An 18,819-nucleotide genomic window follows, 5' to 3' on the forward strand; every position below is an offset into this window, starting at 1 on the left:
GGAGGGGAACTGAGTCATGTAGATGGGAGGGGAACTGAGTCATGTAGATGGGAGGGGAACTGAGTCATGTAGATGGAGGGGAACTGAGTCATGTAGATGGGGGGAACTGAGTCATGTAGATGGGGGGAACTGAGTCATGTAGATGGGGGGAACTGAGTCATGTAGATGGGGGGAACTGAGTCATGTAGATGGGGGGAACTGAGTCATGTAGATGGGGGAAATAAGTCATGTAGATGCAGGGGGGGGGGGGGGGTATGAGCAGTTCAGAACCCAAGCCACACAATATCAAGTTTACCAGAAGGCACTTGAAAGTTTACCAGTGTTTTTTTGTTTGTTTTTTGGGTGGGGGACTAATTTGGATTGATTTATGAGGGTCATATTTACATACATTGCTAGAGAGAAAGAGTAGAGAACCTGCCTGTAATTCCCCTCCAGTCCTACAGAGGACAGAAACACCAGCGTCACTTCCTCTGAGAGCTGACGGCCACAACAAGAAGAGGAAGAGGCATAAAGACCAGGGTTGCGTCGTCGTCGACTGCAGCCTTGCGTGACAACACCAAACCGGATTCGTGTTTCTGGTATAGACGTTTTTTTTTTCGTTTTTTTCTTCTCGAAGCGGACCAATCTTATATTTACACATTTCGTCGACCAGTGTAAATGAACTGTTCTGTTTGGTGTTGTAACGTGGATAAAGTTAAGGAAAACCTTCTAATGGAGGCTTGCTGGGCAAAATGGCTGGGCTCACTGAAATGTGAAACGTACGGTTAGCAGTGGTAGCAGAAATAACAGGCTACGCAAGGGCGTTTTTATAATCCTTTACTCGCAGAAACACCGTTTTATTTTTCACCGCTGGACACAAAAAATGATTTTATCCATGCGTTGGGATTGAATTTTATTGTGGATACCTGCATTTTTCGACAGTTTGTTTTTTTGTTGTTGTTTTTTTCTCCCTCCCCCCCCCCCCCCCCCAATCCGATTGCTGCTTGACTGATTTGGCATTGTTACTGCTTTCTGTTATTGTCTCGTCGGGTCAGCTGTGTTCATCGTTGACGTGAACTGACTAACTAATATATATATATATATATACCAAGCAACAGCCGAACGAACACATTTCAGAAGTTTGCTTTGGTGTGACAATTGTTATATTTCTTTGGACCGAGACCGACTTGTATGCCGTGTACTAACTAATCTACATTAACACTCGGCTATTATTGATATTCGACACGACAATTAAATTAACACTCGAAACCTTTTTTTTTATATTTACCAAAAGTTACCCAACTATTATAAAAGAGACACTTTTTTTTCTTACAGTTACCATTGGACACTGCAATTTTTTTATTTTATTTTTTGCAGGTAAATACCCTTTTTTTTTTTAAATAAACCTGCAATCATGGGTGAATTCCTGAAATACATCGACTACGATCACAAGACCAGCTTCTTGAAGATGTTGAACCAGCAGAGGATGGAAGGGGACCACTGCGACGTTGTGGTTGTGGTGGAAAACGTTGAGTTCAGAGCTCACCGCTGTGTCCTGGCTGCCTGCAGCATCTACTTCAAGAAGCTGTTTAAAAAACAGAACGATGTGGACAACTCCATCGTAGAGCTCGACTTCATCCGTTCCGACATCTTCGAGGAGGTACTCAATTACATGTACACCGCCAGGCTCGCCGTCCGCAAAAAGGACATCAACCTCATGATGTCATCCGGACAGGTCCTGGGGATCACGTTCCTCGACAACCTGTGTTCACAGAAGCGTGAGCCCAATATGAAGCTGAGTCGTGAGAACCAGGCGCCAGGGGACGGTATGAGAGCCCAGGACGCGATCCTCAAAGAGCTGGCAATGGAGGAGGTGAGGAAGAACAGCTTCTACGATGGAGGGATGGAGGCCATGGGCTCAGGAGGACCTCATGGGGTCCCTCCTCACTTCGGTGGGAACATGTCTAAAGATCCCCACAGCGCCCACGGATGGACCTCCTCTTCCTCCTCCAGCGATATGAAGCTAGACTACCTGCTGTACGGCCACCGCTCTGACGGCATCCACCCGGGAATGAAACCAGGCGGAGACGGCCCCAAGAAAGACAAGTCCCACCTGGCCCACCGTCCCTTCGCTTGCGAAGTGTGCCCCAAAACCTTTACCACCCAAGCCCACCTCAAAGAGCACCTGAAGATCCACACAGGCTTTAAACCGCACCGCTGCCTGGTCTGTGGCAAGGCGTTCATACGAGGGCCCGACTTAAAGCGTCATGAGAGGGTCCACAGCAACGAGAGACCCTTCGGATGCCAGATGTGTGAAAAGGCCTTCAAGCACAAGTCCCACCTGCGAGATCACGAGCGGCAGCACCGAGGAGAGAGGCCTTTCAACTGCGGCTCCTGTGAAAAGGCCTTCATCAAAGCGTCGGACCTGAAGCGCCACTGGAACACGATGCACAGCCAGCGCAGAACGCTGTCCCCCGCCGCCGCTGCCTCCGCCACCCCTGGCAGCATCCAGGGAGACACCGACACGCAGAGCCAGAGGGACTGGAAGCTAGAGGCTGGGCCACATTCGTAAGGACTGACTGTTACACACACACACACCATGCGTATATAGTGACAGACACACATGACAGACACACACACACACACACACACACATGAATACAGGCCCTGTGATATATACTGAGGTGTAATGTCACATAGACAATGAGAAGATGTGATCATACCATGTCCATTACTGTAATGTCCATAATGGACATGTAGTAGATATGATCCTATTGAATTGTATTTAACTGTTTAGGTTTTCTTTTTCCCCCCCTACTTCATGGTAAAAATAAAAAATAAACATGTTTAGGCTACTATCTACTACTTCCACTACAATCACAATTAGATGTATATTTTTCACATAAAAAAAAATAACATTTGTTGCTATTTAGACAGACGGGGTTCTTCTTCTTCTTATTATTATAACTTTATTTCTTTTACTTTATTGAATATCAGTAACATTTAAGTGTTTTTTTGTTGTTTAACCTTACTGTATTTTAAGACAACAACAAAAAATGGTGTTTCTCTGCATAACATTTTGTTGCGTTGTGTATATTCTTTTACATGTGGATCTTAAATGGTTGTTTTTTTTATTGTAATGATTGGTTGATATTACACTGTAAGAGTCACCATTCTGCTTTTGATACAGGTTATACCAAAGTCTTGGGCCTTCGATAGACAGCCGGGTAACGGGTTAATACCATATCGGTTCTGGAAATAAACTAACATTCCAAGTCAAATTTTCCATCCTCTTTGGGGAAAATACAATGGTGGAAAAATTGGGAATTATTAAAAATTGGAATTTTCAGTTTGCTTGCGGAATTGGAATGGATTTGACCCCTAACCTTTGACAAGCAGTCTGAAGGGGGCTGTTCATTGTCTGTTCAGCCCAAGCAGCATGAGTCCGACCAGATTTACTGTTATACAGTATCACTAGCCTATCATCAAGCTACCATCAGAGAGAGATCGATTCACCACGTCTTGTATATACTGTAGCTTGACTAGTTGCAAAATAAAAATATTTAGGACACACAATTATGATATATGCACATATAACGTTGTTCTCTTACACTTTGAAAATAAACCAACATTTAATTAATTGATTTTTTTGGTGAGGGATTGTCATGATCTGATTTCTTTGTTTGTTAATGTATTTTCATGAGGGTGTTACTTAGTATATGGTAAAAGTTATAACCGTAACCCAGAATTCAGTAACTATGTATATTTATGTCAATACACATTCTATAGCAGTTACGGAATTGTTTTCTTGTGTAAAATTCAATTACAGTACATTTTGATAATATTAGTTTAGGGAAATTTAGGGTACGTCCCGAATTTGGTGCCATTTGAGACGTACACATAACCAGAACCGTGTCCAGAGGGTTTTGTGACATCCAGAGCCCAATTTTCATTCTCATCCCATCCCTTCCCTCTCGCTCTCTTTCCTCCTCCTCCTCTTTCTCTCTCTTCTCACGGAAGCATGCAGTCGTTCACAGCACGCCCCCATCAAGGATTTTAAACGATGTGTATTGGAGGATATTTCCTCACCAATCCAATGCTTTTAAATCCTTGTTGGGGAGGAGAATAGAAATTGGGTTCTGGGAAGCCCATTTACAGCAAATATTATATCCATTTGTAAACATACAAAGACCTGGACTTACATTTTACTATAACAGCAACAAGTATCATATCTCCCCCATATTATCATTTTACACCAACAAAGCAAATATCTTAAGTTCCAAAATAACCTTTATTAATATTAATTGGAGCACAATTCAGAGTTATTCAGGAACAGAGACAGCTAACACATTTGGCCCGTAATATACTGATAAAAAAATATATAAATGTAACGTATAAAGTGATGGTTTCATGAGCTGAAGTAAAATATCCCAGAAATTTGCCAGACATGCAAAAAAAGAAAAGTATTTTGGTCAAATTTTGTGCAAGAAATAGTTTACATCCCTGTTAGTGAGCATTTATCCTTTGCCAAGGTAATCCATCTACCTGACCTGACAGTTTTGGCATATCAAGAAGCTGATTAAACATTACACAGGTGCACCTTGTGCTGGGGACAATAAAAGGCCACTCTAAAATGTGCAGTTTGGTCTCACAACACAATGCCACACATGTCTCAAGTTTTGAGGGAGCGTGCAATTGGCATGCTGACTGCAGGAATGTCCACCATAGCTGTTGCAATATAATTTAATGTTAATTTCTTTACCATAAGCCTCCTTCAATGTCATTTTAGAGAATTTTGCAGAACGTCCAACCGGCCACACAACCGCAGACCACTTGCAACCACGGCAGCCCAGGACCTCCACATCTGGCTTCTTCACCTGCGGGATTGTCTGAGACCAGACATCCGGACAGCTGATGAAAATTTGTATTATTTCTGTCCTTTTGTGGGTGCTACTACAATCTAGTTTATATGGAGCTACTACCACCTAGCTAAGAGGGAGCTACTACAACCTAGCTAAGAGGGAGCTACTACCACCTAGCTAAGAGGGAGCTACTACCACCTAGCTAACACGGAGCTACTACCACCTAGCTAAGAGGGAGCTACTACCACCTAGCTTAGAGGAGCTACTACCATCTAGTTTATATGGAGCTACTACCACATAGCTTAGAGGGAGCTACTACCACCTAGCTAAGAGGGAGCTACTACCACCTAGCTTAGAGGGAGCTACTACCACCTAGCTTAGAGGGAGCTACTACCACCTAGCTAAGAGGGAGCTACTACCACCTAGCTAAGAGGGAGCTACTACCACCAAGCTAAGAGGGAGCTACTACCACCTAGCTAAGAGGGAGCTACTAATGTTATGCTTTTTCCTTTCCACCAGGGGCGGAAATCCCGGTGGGGGTTTATGCTGATTATAGACACTTAATAGTGCATTTTTAAGTTTCAAAAGATTGCGACCCCACCCCACCCTTTGCCTCACAATGGTTTGACCCACTGCCAGTTCCTTAGTTGTCAAGGTAACAGAGGGGTCGTGTTTACTGTCTGAAAGACACTCAATGCACGTAACTGACCCAGTCAATCGCACCAATGGAATGTTTTGTTTTATGTTGGCAGGGTTCATACACACTAGCTGAATATGCAGAGCTAGCGCGCAAATATTAACTATTAAGCTAGCTAGTACCTATTCCATTTATGTGGCGTCGTCAAAGATGGAATCTTTGCTATCGTTAATTTATTCCAAGATCAGCATGCAGATGATGTAAATTAGTGCATCAATGTTCCTGTGATAAGGTTAGCGATAAACTGAACAGAACTACACTCTCTTCTACCATTGTCTTAAATATATTTAATGGTTTCGTTGCAAAAGCTAAATTGTCGCAAGGGAACTTTTATTTATTTATTTTATTTCACCTTTATTTAACCCGGGTAGCAAAGATTATAGCAAACACCACTGAAACGGAGTTGGTGCTCGCTAGCTTTGCAAATTCAGCTATTGTTGGAAGCCAGCCAATATGAAACAAACTATTAAAATTACAAAAGGTTGCAGCATATGTTGTGTAAATGGTGAACTCATACAGCTGTCAACTCTTGTCACTGCAATCCATTTCACATTTGTTAAGCTACCTTTTAGATCGAAGCCATTATAGAATGATAGAAGATGAGATGATAGTAGCCCATCTCCTACTGTAAATAACCTACACACTGTGTGTGTGTGTAGCCAGCCAGAGAGAAAAATGGCAGAAAAATAAAAGACGGACATCAGAGTATTTTTCAGTACACCAAAACGCAAAGTAAGAACCCTAGTAGCCTAATATCTCAAAGACTAGTTGATAAAATGTTCATAAGAAAGAAATGAAATTCTAATGGAAATGTTTCACAATGATGTCATTAGGCAGAGCAGGCAACAGATGGCACACAGACAGCAGAGTTGGGGACAGATATGCAGGGACAGACTGGCAGAGACAGGGAGTCTCAGGTAAGTTTGTTGAGTCTTTGTTTGGCAACATTATGAAAGGTTCTCAATTTTTTTGACTTGTAAAATAGGAACATAATTGGAAAATGCCATGGATACCTCCACTCTCAACTTAAACTGGTGACTGAACTAAGATTTGTTAAAGGCAATGGTATTGCTGTTGTGATTAGTTGTGTAGTTTTGGGTACCGGTAGTTAGGAGTACGGCAAACACCTTATTTCTTTGGTTCCTCAATATACATTTACCATATTACAATGTAGGCTATGTGTTACAGCACTACTTTTGGTGTCCCCCTCAGGAATTGCTCTTGAGATAATTTTCACGTAATTGTCCCCTCCAAAGTTGATATCAGATTTTTGCCCCAGCTTTCCACTTATTCCTGCATGTTGAAACAATTCCTAGTCTACTCTCTCTAACACTAGATGGTGCCCTGCTCACAGATAGAGATTCCCTACTCTCTCTAACACTAGATGGTGCCCTGCTCACAGATAGAGATGCCCTACAGACCAATTTTCACTTCTAATGTAGATTTCCCGAGTTCAAGGATACACTCATCCAAATGCAAGTCTATATATGTTGTTTTTATTTTAAGTATTATGTCAAGCTGATACAAAGATAGCCCAGAGCCTGCAATCACACACAGACATTGTCACACACACAGACACACTGTCACATGGACACACTCTAAAACACACACACACACACACAGGGTCAAACACACACAGGGTCAAACAAACACACACAGACACTGTCACACACACACAGACACACAGACACACTGTCACACTCTAAAACACACACACACACACAGGGTCAAACACACACACACACACAGGGTCAAACACACACACACACAGGGTCAAACACACACAGGGTCAAACACACACACACATACACTGTCACACACACAGACACACTGTAAAAACACACTCTAAAACACACACACAGACACACTCTCACTCACAGAAACACTTTAACCACTCTCATGCAATAATTAAATAACAATCCAGTTGTCTTTGTGAGATATCCTTCAGCCCTCTTTGTAAGTCCTTCATGCAGTCAGCCAGTCCTGGGATACGTCCCAAACGGCTTCCTATTCCCTCATGGTACACTACAGATCCTTAGTGTGCTATATATATAGAGACTAGGGTGTCATTTTGGTACACAGCCCCTGGTTGTAATACTGGATACATTCTTAACTGGTAAAAGAGAAAGAGAGAGAGAGAGATCTATAATTTAGGGTGAAATGGTGGAAACATGACGTCAACCTCTAATGGAACAGACGGTCCTTCTCCTCTCGGCCTAGCTTACTGGTGTTAGTGGATGCCCAGGGTCTGTTTTCTTCATTTCTATGAAGTGTGTGTGTGTGTGTGTGTGTGTGTGTGTGTGTGTGTGTGTGTGTGTGTGTGTGTGTGTGTGTGTGTGTTATTTCATTCTTTGGGCTTAGTATCAGAGACTGTTTGTTAGGCTGATTGAACTGGGAGCAGATCTGTCTGAGTGAGTGTGTGTGTGTGTGTGTGTGTGTGTGTGTGTGTGTGTGTGTGTGTGTGTGTGTGTGTGTGTGTGTGTTATTTCATTCTTTGGGCTTAGTATCAGAGACTGTTTGTTAGGCTGATTGAACTGGAGCAGATCTGTCTGAGCGTGTGTGTGTAAGCACTTCATTACATAAGAATTAAATAAGTTGGTATATACATTTTAGTCATTTAGCAGATACTCTTATCCAGAGCGACTTGCAGGAGCAATTAGGGTTAAGGGCACATTGCTCAAGGGCACATTGACATATTTCTTTCACCTAGTCGGCATGGGGATTTGAACCAACGTCGGTTCGGTTACTGGCCAAATGTGCTTACCTGCTAGGCTACCTGCCGCCCATATAAATATGTACGTCAGGGTGTTTTCAGCATATGCCCAGAGATATGCCCAGAGAGAGAGAGAGAGGAGGGGGGAGAGAGAGGAGAGATAAAGAGAAGGGAGAGAGGGGAGATAAAGAGAGGGGAGAGAGAGAGTGAGAGAGAGAGGGGAGAGAGGAGAGAAGAGAGAGAGGGGAGAGAGGGGAGAGAGAGGGGAGAAAGAGACAGAGGGGAGAGAGAGAGAGATGGAGAGAGAGAGAGAGAGCGAGAGAGAGAGAGAGAGGGGAGAGAGAGGGGAGAGAAAGAGAGAGAGAGCGAGAGAGAGAGAGAAAGAGAGAGAGAGAGAGAGAGAGAGAGAGAGAGAGAGAGCTACACACAGGGAGAGTAACAAGCCTGCAGTGTGGTTCCCTCCCTGGGCCAGACCACAAACCTCCTGTCTCTCTCCAGGCTCCACCCTGCACTGCCACAGCCTTCCCAGAAAAGACCAGCAGCTCATTAAAACACATTCATCTCAACACACACATACAGTACACAATATACCATAAACACACAGACACACACACATAGTATAAACATACACATGTGCAGTACATACACAATACAAACATACACACACACACGCTGTCTCTCACACACCCAATACATCCCCACACAAACATACACACAGTAGGGGAGGAAAACAATCACCATCTGAATGACAAAGCCAGCTCTGTTGTAATTTCCAGATGTCATGTTTTAATTCAGAGCTTTTATCTTTAGTTCGTCCAGGTTCCCGTTATCCCGTTATGTTTCCTACTCGACGACGGACGTCTGTCTCTGTCTGGTTGCCTAGTGACTGACCTTACTGGGGGAATCACAGTACCAGACTGTCTGTTTCATTTCATGCGTTTTTATTTTATTTTATTTTTTTATGAGTTCTACCTACTTCCAAGGCAATATAATGACATGTGTTTTAAGCATGATAAACTAAACACTTTCAAATCAAACTACAATAAACATACAGTACATGATGCTTTACGGCAACATTTTCTACTGTATTAATGTTGCCGTTTTCTACTGTAGAAAATGTTGCCGTAAAGCATCATGTACTGTATGTTTATTGTAGTTTGATTTGAAAGTGTTTATTCCACGTGTAACTCTGTGTTGTTGTATGTTGTCGAACTGCTATGCTTTATCTTGGCCTAGGTCGCAGTTGTAAATGAGAACTTGTTCTCAACTGGCCTACCTGGTTAAATAAAGGTGAAATAAAAAATATTTAAAAAATATGTACAATATAAGTTAAAAAAATTTAAAGTTACAAACACCTCAAATAAACGAACAAAAAACCCACAATCGGTTGGTAAAACGTCTGCCTTCTTCTTTAATAGTGTTTTTTTGTTTGTTTATTTGCATGATAAGCTGTAGACCACACTACCTACCAAGTGAGTTTTCATCTGTATTTTTTGTAGCTGTATTATGTTTATTTACCACCACAATCAGAGGCTGGCACTAAGACATGCATGAGAGCACCAGCTGTTCTGGAAGACTGTGTGGTCACACTCTCTGTAGCTGATGTAAAATCTTTAAACAGGTCAACATTCACAAGGTCACAGGGCCAGATGGATTACCAGGACGTGTACTGCGAGCATGCATTGGCCAACTGGCAAGTGTCTTCATCGAGATTTTCAAACTCTCCCTGTCCGAGTCTGTAATACCAACATGTTTTAAGCAGACCACCATAGTGACTGTGCCTAAGAACACTAAGGTAACCTGCCTAAACGACTACCGACCCCTAGCACTCACGTCTGTAGCCATGAAGTGCTTTGAAAGGCTGATCATGGTTCACATCAACACCATTATCCCAGCAACCCTAGACCCACTCCAATTTGCATACCGCCCCAACATATCCACAGATGATGCAATCTCTATTGCACTCCACACTGCCCTTTCCCACCTGGACAAAAGGAACACCTATGTGAGAATGCTATTCATTGACAACAGCTCAGCATTCAACACCATAGTGCCCTCAAAGCTCATCAATAAGCTAAGGACCCTGGGACTAAACACCTCCCTCTGCAACTGGATCCTGGACTTCCTGATGGGCCGCCCCCAGGTGTTAAGGGTAGGTAACAACACATCCGCCACGCTGATCCTCACCACAGGGGCCCCTCAGGGGTGCGTGCTCAGTCCCCTACTGTACTCCCTGTTCACTCACAACTGCACGGCCAGGCACGACTCCAACACCATCATTAAGTTTGCCGATGACACAACAGTGGTAGGCCTGATCACAGACAATGAAGAGACCTGGCTGTGTGGTGCCAGGACAACAACCTCTCCCTCAACGTGATCAAGACAAAGGAGATGATTCTGGACTACAGGAAAAAGAGGACCGAGCACCACATTCTCATCGACGGGGCTGCAGTGGACCAGGTTGAGAGCTTCAAGTTCCTTGGTGTCCACATCACCAACAAACTAACATGGTCCAAGCACATCAATACAGTCGTGAAGAGGGCACGACAAAACCTATTCCCCCACGGGAGACTAAAAAGATTTGGCATGGGTCATCAGATCCTCGAAAGGTTCTACAGCTGCACCATCGAGAGCATCGTGACTAGTTGCATCACTGCCTGGTATGGCAACTGCTCGGCCTCCGACCGCAAGGCACTACAGAGGGTAGTGCGAACGGCCCAGTACATCACTGGGGCCAAGCTTCCTGCCATCCAGGACCTCTATACCAGGCGGTGTCAGAGGAAGGCCCTAAAAATTGTCAAAGACTCCAGCTACCCTAGTCATAGAATGTTCTCTCTGCTACCGTGCGGAAAGCAGTAGCGCCAAGTCTAGGTCCAAGAGGCTTCTAAACAGCTTCTACCCCCAAACAATAAGACTCCTGAACACCTAATCAAATGGCTACCCAGACTATTTGCATTGCACCCCCCCCCCCTTTTACACCGCTGCTACTCTCTGTTGTTATCATCTATGCATATTCACTTTAATAACTCTACCTACATGTACATAGTACCTCAACTACCCGGTGCCCCGCACATTGACTCTGTACCAGTACCCCCCTGTATATAGTCTCGCTATTGTTATTTTACTGCTGCTCTTTAATTACCTCAATCAAATTGATTTATAAAGCACTTCTTACATCAGCTGATGTCACAAAGTGCTGTACAGAAACTCAGTCTAAAACCCCAAACAGGAAGCAATGCCGGTGCAGAAGCTAGGTGGCTAGGAAATTATATCAGAACATGGCCAAGATGTTCAAATGTTCATAGATGACCAGCAGGGTCAAATAATAATAATCACAGTGGTTGTCAAGGGTGCATCAGGTCCCAACCTCAGGAGTAAATGTCAGTTGGCTTTTCATAGCCGATCATTCAGAGTATCTCTACCGCTTCTGCTGTCTCTAGAGAGTTGAAAACAGCAGATCTGGGAAAGGCAGCAGGTCCGGTGAACAGGTCAGGGTCCCATAGCCGCAGGCAGAACAGTTGAAACTGGAGCAGCAGCACGGCCAGGTGGACTGGGGACAGCAAGGAGTCATCAGGCCAGGTAGTCCTGAGACATGGTCCTAGGGCTTAGGACCTCCTAGAGAGAGAAAGAATGAAAGAATGAAAGAGAGAGAGAAAGAGCGAAAGAGAGAAAACTTCATAGAGCTACTGTTAGCCGTGGCTGGTCAGACTTCATAGAGCTACTGTTAGCCGTGGCTGGACAGACTTCATAGAGCTACTGTTAGCCGTGGCTGGACAGACTTCATAGAGCTACTGTTAGTCATGGCTATTCAGACTTCATAGAGCTACTGTTAGTCATGACTAGTTAGACTTCATAGAGCTACTGTTAGCTGTGGCTAGTCAGACTTCATAGAGCTACTGTTAGCTGTGGCTAGTCAGACTTCATAGAGCTACTGTTAGTCGTGACTAGTCAGACTTCATAGAGCTACTGTTAGTCATGGCTAGTCAGACTTCATAGAGCTACTGTTAGCCATGGCTGGACAGACTTTAAAGAGCTACTGTTAGTCATGGCTAGTCAGACTTCATAGAGCTACTGTTAATCATGACTAGTCAGACTTCATAGAGCTACTGTTAGCTGTGGCTAGTCAGACTGGTCAACAGGCTCTTTGTTTCTAGCAACATGAGGTTGACTTCAGTAATCTGACCTGGTTATAAGGCCTCTCTCTATCCCGACAGAGCCAGCCTACCCCTGTTAGGCCTCTCTCTACCCCGACAGAGCCAGCCTACCCCTGTTAGGCCTCTCTCGACCCACATCAGAGCCACCCTACCCCTGTTAGACCTCTCTCTATCCCAACAGAGCCACCCTACCCCTGTTAGACCTCTCTCTATCCTGACAGAGCCAGCCTACCCCTGTTTGACCTCTCTCTACCCGACAGAGCCAGCCTACCCCTGTTAGACCTCTCTCTATCCCAACAGAGCCAGCCTACCCCGTAAGACCTCTCTCCACCCCAACAGAGCCAGCCTACCCCTGTTAGACCTCTCTCTACCCCGACAGAGCTACCCTACCCCTGTTAGACCTCTCTCTGCCCTGACAGAGCCAGCCTACCCCTGTTAGACCTCTCTCTGCCGACTGAGCCAGCCTACCCCGTTAGATCTCTCTCCACCCCAACAGAGCCAGCCTACCCCTGTAAGACCTCTCTCCACCCCAACAGAGCCAGCCTACCCCTGTTAGACCTCTCTCTACCCTGACAGAGCCAGCCTACCCCTGTTAGACCTCTCTCTTCTCTCTGTCACAGTTTGTGTTTTATTTTGAGTGTGTTTCCTTAGGTTACCGCTGGAGGGCATCCTTACCTTGTTTCTAGATTCCAGGTTACCCTGATTGTTTTTTATTGGTTTCACCTGTGTCTGATTCCCCTCTCTGTTCACATGGTTGCCTGGCTATTTAGGTTCCTCTGTTGGCCTGGATGCTTGCTTAGGTCTTGTGTTTTGTTTAGTGCACTCTTGTGCTGTTGCCTTGTTTCTGTCAAGACTTTAAGTAAAGATCTGGATTGACCCCACCTCTGCTTGCTGTGTTTCTCTGCAACTGGGTTCGAGTTTGTACAAGCATCAGTGTAGCAGTAGACCTATGACCCAGCAGTGATTTCTCAGTCGTCTGAGGAACATACCGAACTCCACCATTTACGATTGGTTCTCGCCCACCGTGGAACTGTGATTGGCCACCATCCGGCGCGGCTTCAGACATTGTCGCATGGTTTAAGAACTCTTGTGTCCGCTCTGCAGACAGGACAGGCGGGAGCAACGGCTGCTGCACCTGTGGCTGTTCCTAATCCTCCACTCCATACCAGCTCAGCGACTTCCTCCCTTCGGGAGCCTCATCTCCCGGCACCGGAGCGCTATGAGGGGCATCTGGGAGGTGTCGTGGGTTCCTGCTTCAATGCTCTCTGGTCTTTTGAGCTGCAGGCATCAACGTTTCCCACCGAGCGTTCCAGAGTTGCATACATCATCTCTTTGATCTCTTTGATCTCAGGACTGGCTCTGGCCTGGGCCACGGCCATATGAGAGCAGCAATCAGACGTGTTTTAATTGGCAAAGCTTCACACGGGAGATGTGGAGGGTTTTTGATCACCCCATCAGTGGCAGGAACACTGTTCAAAGACTCATTGTGCTTCAGCAGGGCAGCCGGAGCGTAGCGGATTACGCCATTGACTTCCGGACGCTCGCCGCTGAGAACGGGTTGGAATACAGATCACTTCACTCAGCCTTTCTGAACGGACTCAGCGAGGTTCTCAAGGATGAACTAGCTTCCCGGGACAACACTGTCACTCTGGATAAGCTCATCGTTCTGGTCATCCGGATTGACAACCGGCTTCGGGAACATCGCCGTGAGAGGACGGAGGGGTTCTCCAGTGTTTCAGGTCCCGCTGAGGGAGTCCATTCTTCGGCTGTTCCACTGCCTTATGCTGTGTCTGCCTGTTCTGTACCCCGTCAGACTTCTCAATTCGGCTCTGGTTCCCCTTCATATCCTTCAGAGGAGCCGATGCAGTTAGGACGCACAAGACTTTCCACTCTGGAATGAAGGCCCGTGATTAACGAGCAACATTGTCTTTACTGTGGACAGTCTGGACACCTCCATGCCTCCTGTCCCGAGCTGACGGGAAATGGGACGACTCGTCAGTAGACAGGAGAATACTGGCGAGTCATATAGTCTCCAGCTGCCGACACGGTACGCACCTTGCTTCCGGCCAACCTGCGGTGGGATAATGGGCAGTTGGACATTCCTGCTTTCATAGGCTCTGGGGCTACCGGCTGTTTTCTGGATCACACATTAGCTCGCCAACAGGGGCTGCTTCTCACTAAGCTGGACATTCCGTTGTCGGTCACTGCACTGGATGGTCAACCCCTAGGGTCTGGGAAGGTGAAACAACTCACCATGCCTATTCAGCTACGAGTTCTGGATTACCATGTGGAACTTATCCAGTTACATCTGGAGGACTCTCCTGAACAACCCCTGGTTCTTGGACATCCGTGGCTTTCTATCCATAATCCACAAATTGTCTGGCTCTCGGGAATCGTTGGAATTGTTCATGCCAGCAACTCTCTCCTCATCTTTCTGGTCCTGCTCGTCTGGAGGCTTCTGATGCACCCGTTCCCCCAGCAGAGGATGACAAGCCTGATCTTTTCCGTGTACCTCGCGATTACTGGGATCTGGGTCCGGTCTTCAGAAAACAAAGGGCCAGCGAACTGCCTCCTCACAGGTCCTACCATTGTGCCATCGACCTCCTGCCTGGCACCACTCCTCTGAGAGGAGGGCTGTATTCTCTCTCAGGTCTAGAGACTGCAGCCATTGACAGTTATATTAAGGAGGCGCTGGTGGCTGATTTTATTCGGCCGTCCACTTCACCTGTAGGAGCGGGTTTTTCTTTGTTGGGAAGAGGGATGGGGGATTACGTCCCTGTATCGATTACCGGGGTTTGAATAACATTACCATCAAGAACCGTTACCCTCTGCCTCTTATGTCATCCGCTTTTGAGAGACTCCAGGGAGCTATGGTTTTTTCAAAATTGGATTACGGTACCCGTACAATCTGGTGCGCAACAGACAGGGAGACAAGTGGAAGACAGCGTTCAACAACCCAAATGGACATTATGAGTACCGGGTCATGCCGTTTGAACTTACTAATGCTCCAGACGTTTTCCAGGCCCTGGTTAATGATGTGCTGCGCGACTTCCTTCACCAGTTCCTGTTTGTATACCTGGATGACATCCTCATCTTCGCCAGGTCCATGGTTGAACACGTCCAACATGTCCGCCAGGTCCTTCAGAGACTCCTCTCTCACCACTTGTTCGTGAAGGCTGAAAAGTGTGAGTTTCACATTCCTCAGATCTCCTTCCTGGGGTACATCGTGTCTCAAGGATGTGTACGGATAGACTCCCAAAAGGTAGAAGCGGTGGTCAACTGACTGCGTCCCAGCACTGTCAAGCAAGTCCAGCGTTTTGGGGGTTTTGCTAGCTTCTACTGGAGATTTGTGAGAGACTTTAGTTCTGTGGCTGCACCATTGACAGTGCTCACCAAGGGCTCGGCTGGGAATGTAAGCTGGACCTCTACTGCTGAGAGGGTGTTCCAGGACCTGAAACGTAGGTTTTCTTCTGCACCCATTCTAGTTCATGCGGAGGAGTGGTGGCACTGGTTGGCGGGTTCTGAACATCCTTTTACAGTTTAGACGGACCACAAGAACCTAGCCTACAGCCAGGAGTATAACGCCTCAGTCCCCGACAGGCTCGTTGGGCTCTTTTCTTCACTCGGTTCAGATTCACGTTATCTTACCGTCCGTGGTGTTAGAACGTGAAGCCGGAAGCTCTGTCTCGGCAGTTCCCCAGCCCCAGTGAGGATTGGCCGCTTGGATCCATCATCCCCAGGTCGCTCATCCTCGCACCGGTGTTCTGGGGTATAGAGACTGTAGTGTGGGAGGTGCAAGGTAGGGAGGCAGTTCCTGACGGATGTCCTTATAACAGACTTTTTGTTCCTCTTGGAGCACGGTCCAAGGTACTTCAGTGGGCTCACTCGTCGCATCTCACCTCTCGTCTGGGTGGCAGCGAACGCTAGAGTTTGAGGAGGTGGTTCTGGTAGGCCTCGGCGGAGGCGAACACTCGGACCTTCGTGGCTGCCTGTCCGACATGCGCCCGGAATAACACTCCTTGTTTAGAAGCCTCTGGGGCTACTTTATCCGCTGCCAACACCTTCTCGACCCTGGTTTCATCTCTCTATGGATTTCATCACAGGTCTTCCATCCTCAGATGGTCACACTGTCATCCTGGTCATTGTGGACCACTTTTCCAAGGCGGCACATTTAATTCCTCTGCCTTAGCTTCTATCTGCCCGTGAGACTGCTCAGCTAGTCATTCAGCATGTTTTCCGCCTTCACGGACTTCCTCTGGACATTGTCTCTGACCAGGTACCCCAGTTTGCCTCCAGATTCTGGAGGGCCTTCTGTACTCTTCTGGGGTCATCAGCGAGTTTGTCCTCGAGCTATCACCCTCAGTCCAATGGTCAAATGGAGCGAGTGAACCAGGATCTGGAGACCGCCTTATGGTGCTGTGTGTCCGCCACCTGGAGTCATCACCTTCCCTGGGTGGAGTACGCACACAACACTCTCCAGTGTTCCTCCACCGACCTGTAACCATTCCAGGTGTTGTATGGTTACCATCCTCCTCTGTTTCCAGATCAGGAGATTGAAGTGGCGGTCCCTTCCGCTCAACGTCTCATCTCTCGTTGCCGCCGGATCTGGAAGAGGGCTTGGTCAGTGCTCCTGAGGTCCTCAGCTCGAGTTCAACGGCAGACCAACCGTCATTGCCACTCAAATAACCCTCCTGCATCCAGGCCAGATGGTCTGGTTGTCTTCTAGGGATCTGCCTCTACGCGTGGAATCTAGGAAGTTAGCACCCCGGTACGTTGGGCCATTCAAGTTTCTATGGCGTCCTGTCACAGTTTGTGTTTTATTTTGAGTGTGTTTCCTTAGGTTACCGCTGGAGGGCACCCTTACCTTGTTTCTAGTTTCCAGGTTACCCTGATTGTTTCTTATTGGTTTCACCTGTGTTTGATTGCCCTCTATGTTCACATGGTTGCCTGGCTATTTAGGTTCCTCTGTTGGCCTGGATCCTTGCTTATGTTTTGTTTAGTTCACTCTTGTGCTGTTGCCTTGTTTCTGTCAAGCCTTTAAGTAAAGATCTGGATTGACCCCTACCTCTGCTTGCTGTGTTTCATTGCGACTGGGTTCGAGTTCGTACAAGCATCATTGTAACACTCTCAGACTACCCTGTTAGACCTGTCTCTTCTCTCAGAGTACCCTGTTAGACCTGTCTCTTCTCTCAGAGTACCCTGTTAGACTGGACTCTTCTCTCAGGCTACACTGTTAGACCACTCTCTCCCCTCAGACTACCCTGTTAGACCCGTCTCATCTCTCAGACTACCCTGTTAGATCTGTCTCTTCCCTCAGACTACCCCTGTTAGACCTGTCTGTTCTCTCAGAATACCGCTGTTAGACCTGTCTGTTCTCTCAGACTACCCCTGTTAGACCTGTCTGTTCTCTCAGACTACCCCTGTTAGACCTGTCTGTTCTCTCAGACTACCCCTGTTAGACCTGTCTGTTCTATGACTACCCCTGTTAGACCTGTCTGTTCTCTCAGACTACCCCTGTTAACCTGTCTGTTCTCTCAGACTACCCCTGTTAGACCTGTCTCTTCTCTCAGACTACCCCTGTTAGACCTGTCTCTTCTCTCAGACTACCCCTGTTAGACCTGTCTCTTCTCTCAGACTACCCCTGTTAGACCTGTCTCTTCTCTCAGACTACCCCTGTTAGACCTGTCTGTTCTCTCAGACTACCCCTGTTAGACCTGTCTGTTCTCTCAGACTACCCCTATTAGACCTGTCTCTTCTCTCAGACTACCCCTGTTAGACCTGTCTCTTCTCTCAGACTACCCCTGTTAGACCTGTCTGTTCTCTCAGACTGCCCCTGTTAGACCTGTCTCTTCTCTCAGACTACCCCTGTTAGACCTGTCTCTTCCCTCAGAGTATGTCCTGTCAGGGCTGGGTTATCAGGGCATCTCAACAGGCCATTGGTGAGTCTGAGCCAACTACTAGCTAATCAATGTCACAGAGCAGGGTCAAGTTAGCCAGGTAGCTAGCTATTCAATATATTCTTCAAACTAAACAATATTGCCCAGATCATAGAGAAAGATGGACTTGAAATGGTACTGTAGGCTAACTGGCTCGATATGACCAATAACCCACTTTGGACTAAACAAACCCTTTAACTTTAGCTTAAACTAAGCCATATTCAACTTGCAATATTCAGCTTTAGTTTTACTTTTAAGTTTGAAGAATCAACAGCTACAGTTATGCCTAAATGTTCCTCAACGTTAGCTGGTTTGATCCTACTGTGGTGAAACACACCACAATGTCTTGTTCAGTGGACACTCAGAGCGAGAACCATCTGATCACTACACTCATTTTACATTGATATATTAGTCATTTAGCAGACGCTCTTATCCAGAGCGACTTACAAGAGTATTTAGGGTTAAGTGCCTTGCTCAA

At 46.3% G+C, this 18,819-nt stretch overlaps 1 protein-coding gene across 1 annotated transcript; it reads left to right on the top strand.

The window, feature by feature from the left end:
- The first annotated feature begins 490 nt into the window (after positions 1-490).
- Positions 491-3,623, top strand: LOC106591122 (zinc finger and BTB domain-containing protein 14). Its single transcript, XM_014182310.3, has one exon. The coding sequence runs from the start codon at positions 1,394-1,396 to the stop codon at positions 2,549-2,551; it is 1,158 nt and encodes a 385-aa protein (XP_014037785.1). The 5' UTR covers positions 491-1,393; the 3' UTR covers positions 2,552-3,623.
- The last annotated feature ends 15,196 nt before the right edge of the window (positions 3,624-18,819 follow it).

This window comes from Salmo salar, chromosome 14 (genome assembly GCF_965601325.2).
Source record: "Salmo salar chromosome 14, fSalSal1, whole genome shotgun sequence".
NCBI lineage: Eukaryota > Metazoa > Chordata > Actinopteri > Salmoniformes > Salmonidae > Salmo > Salmo salar.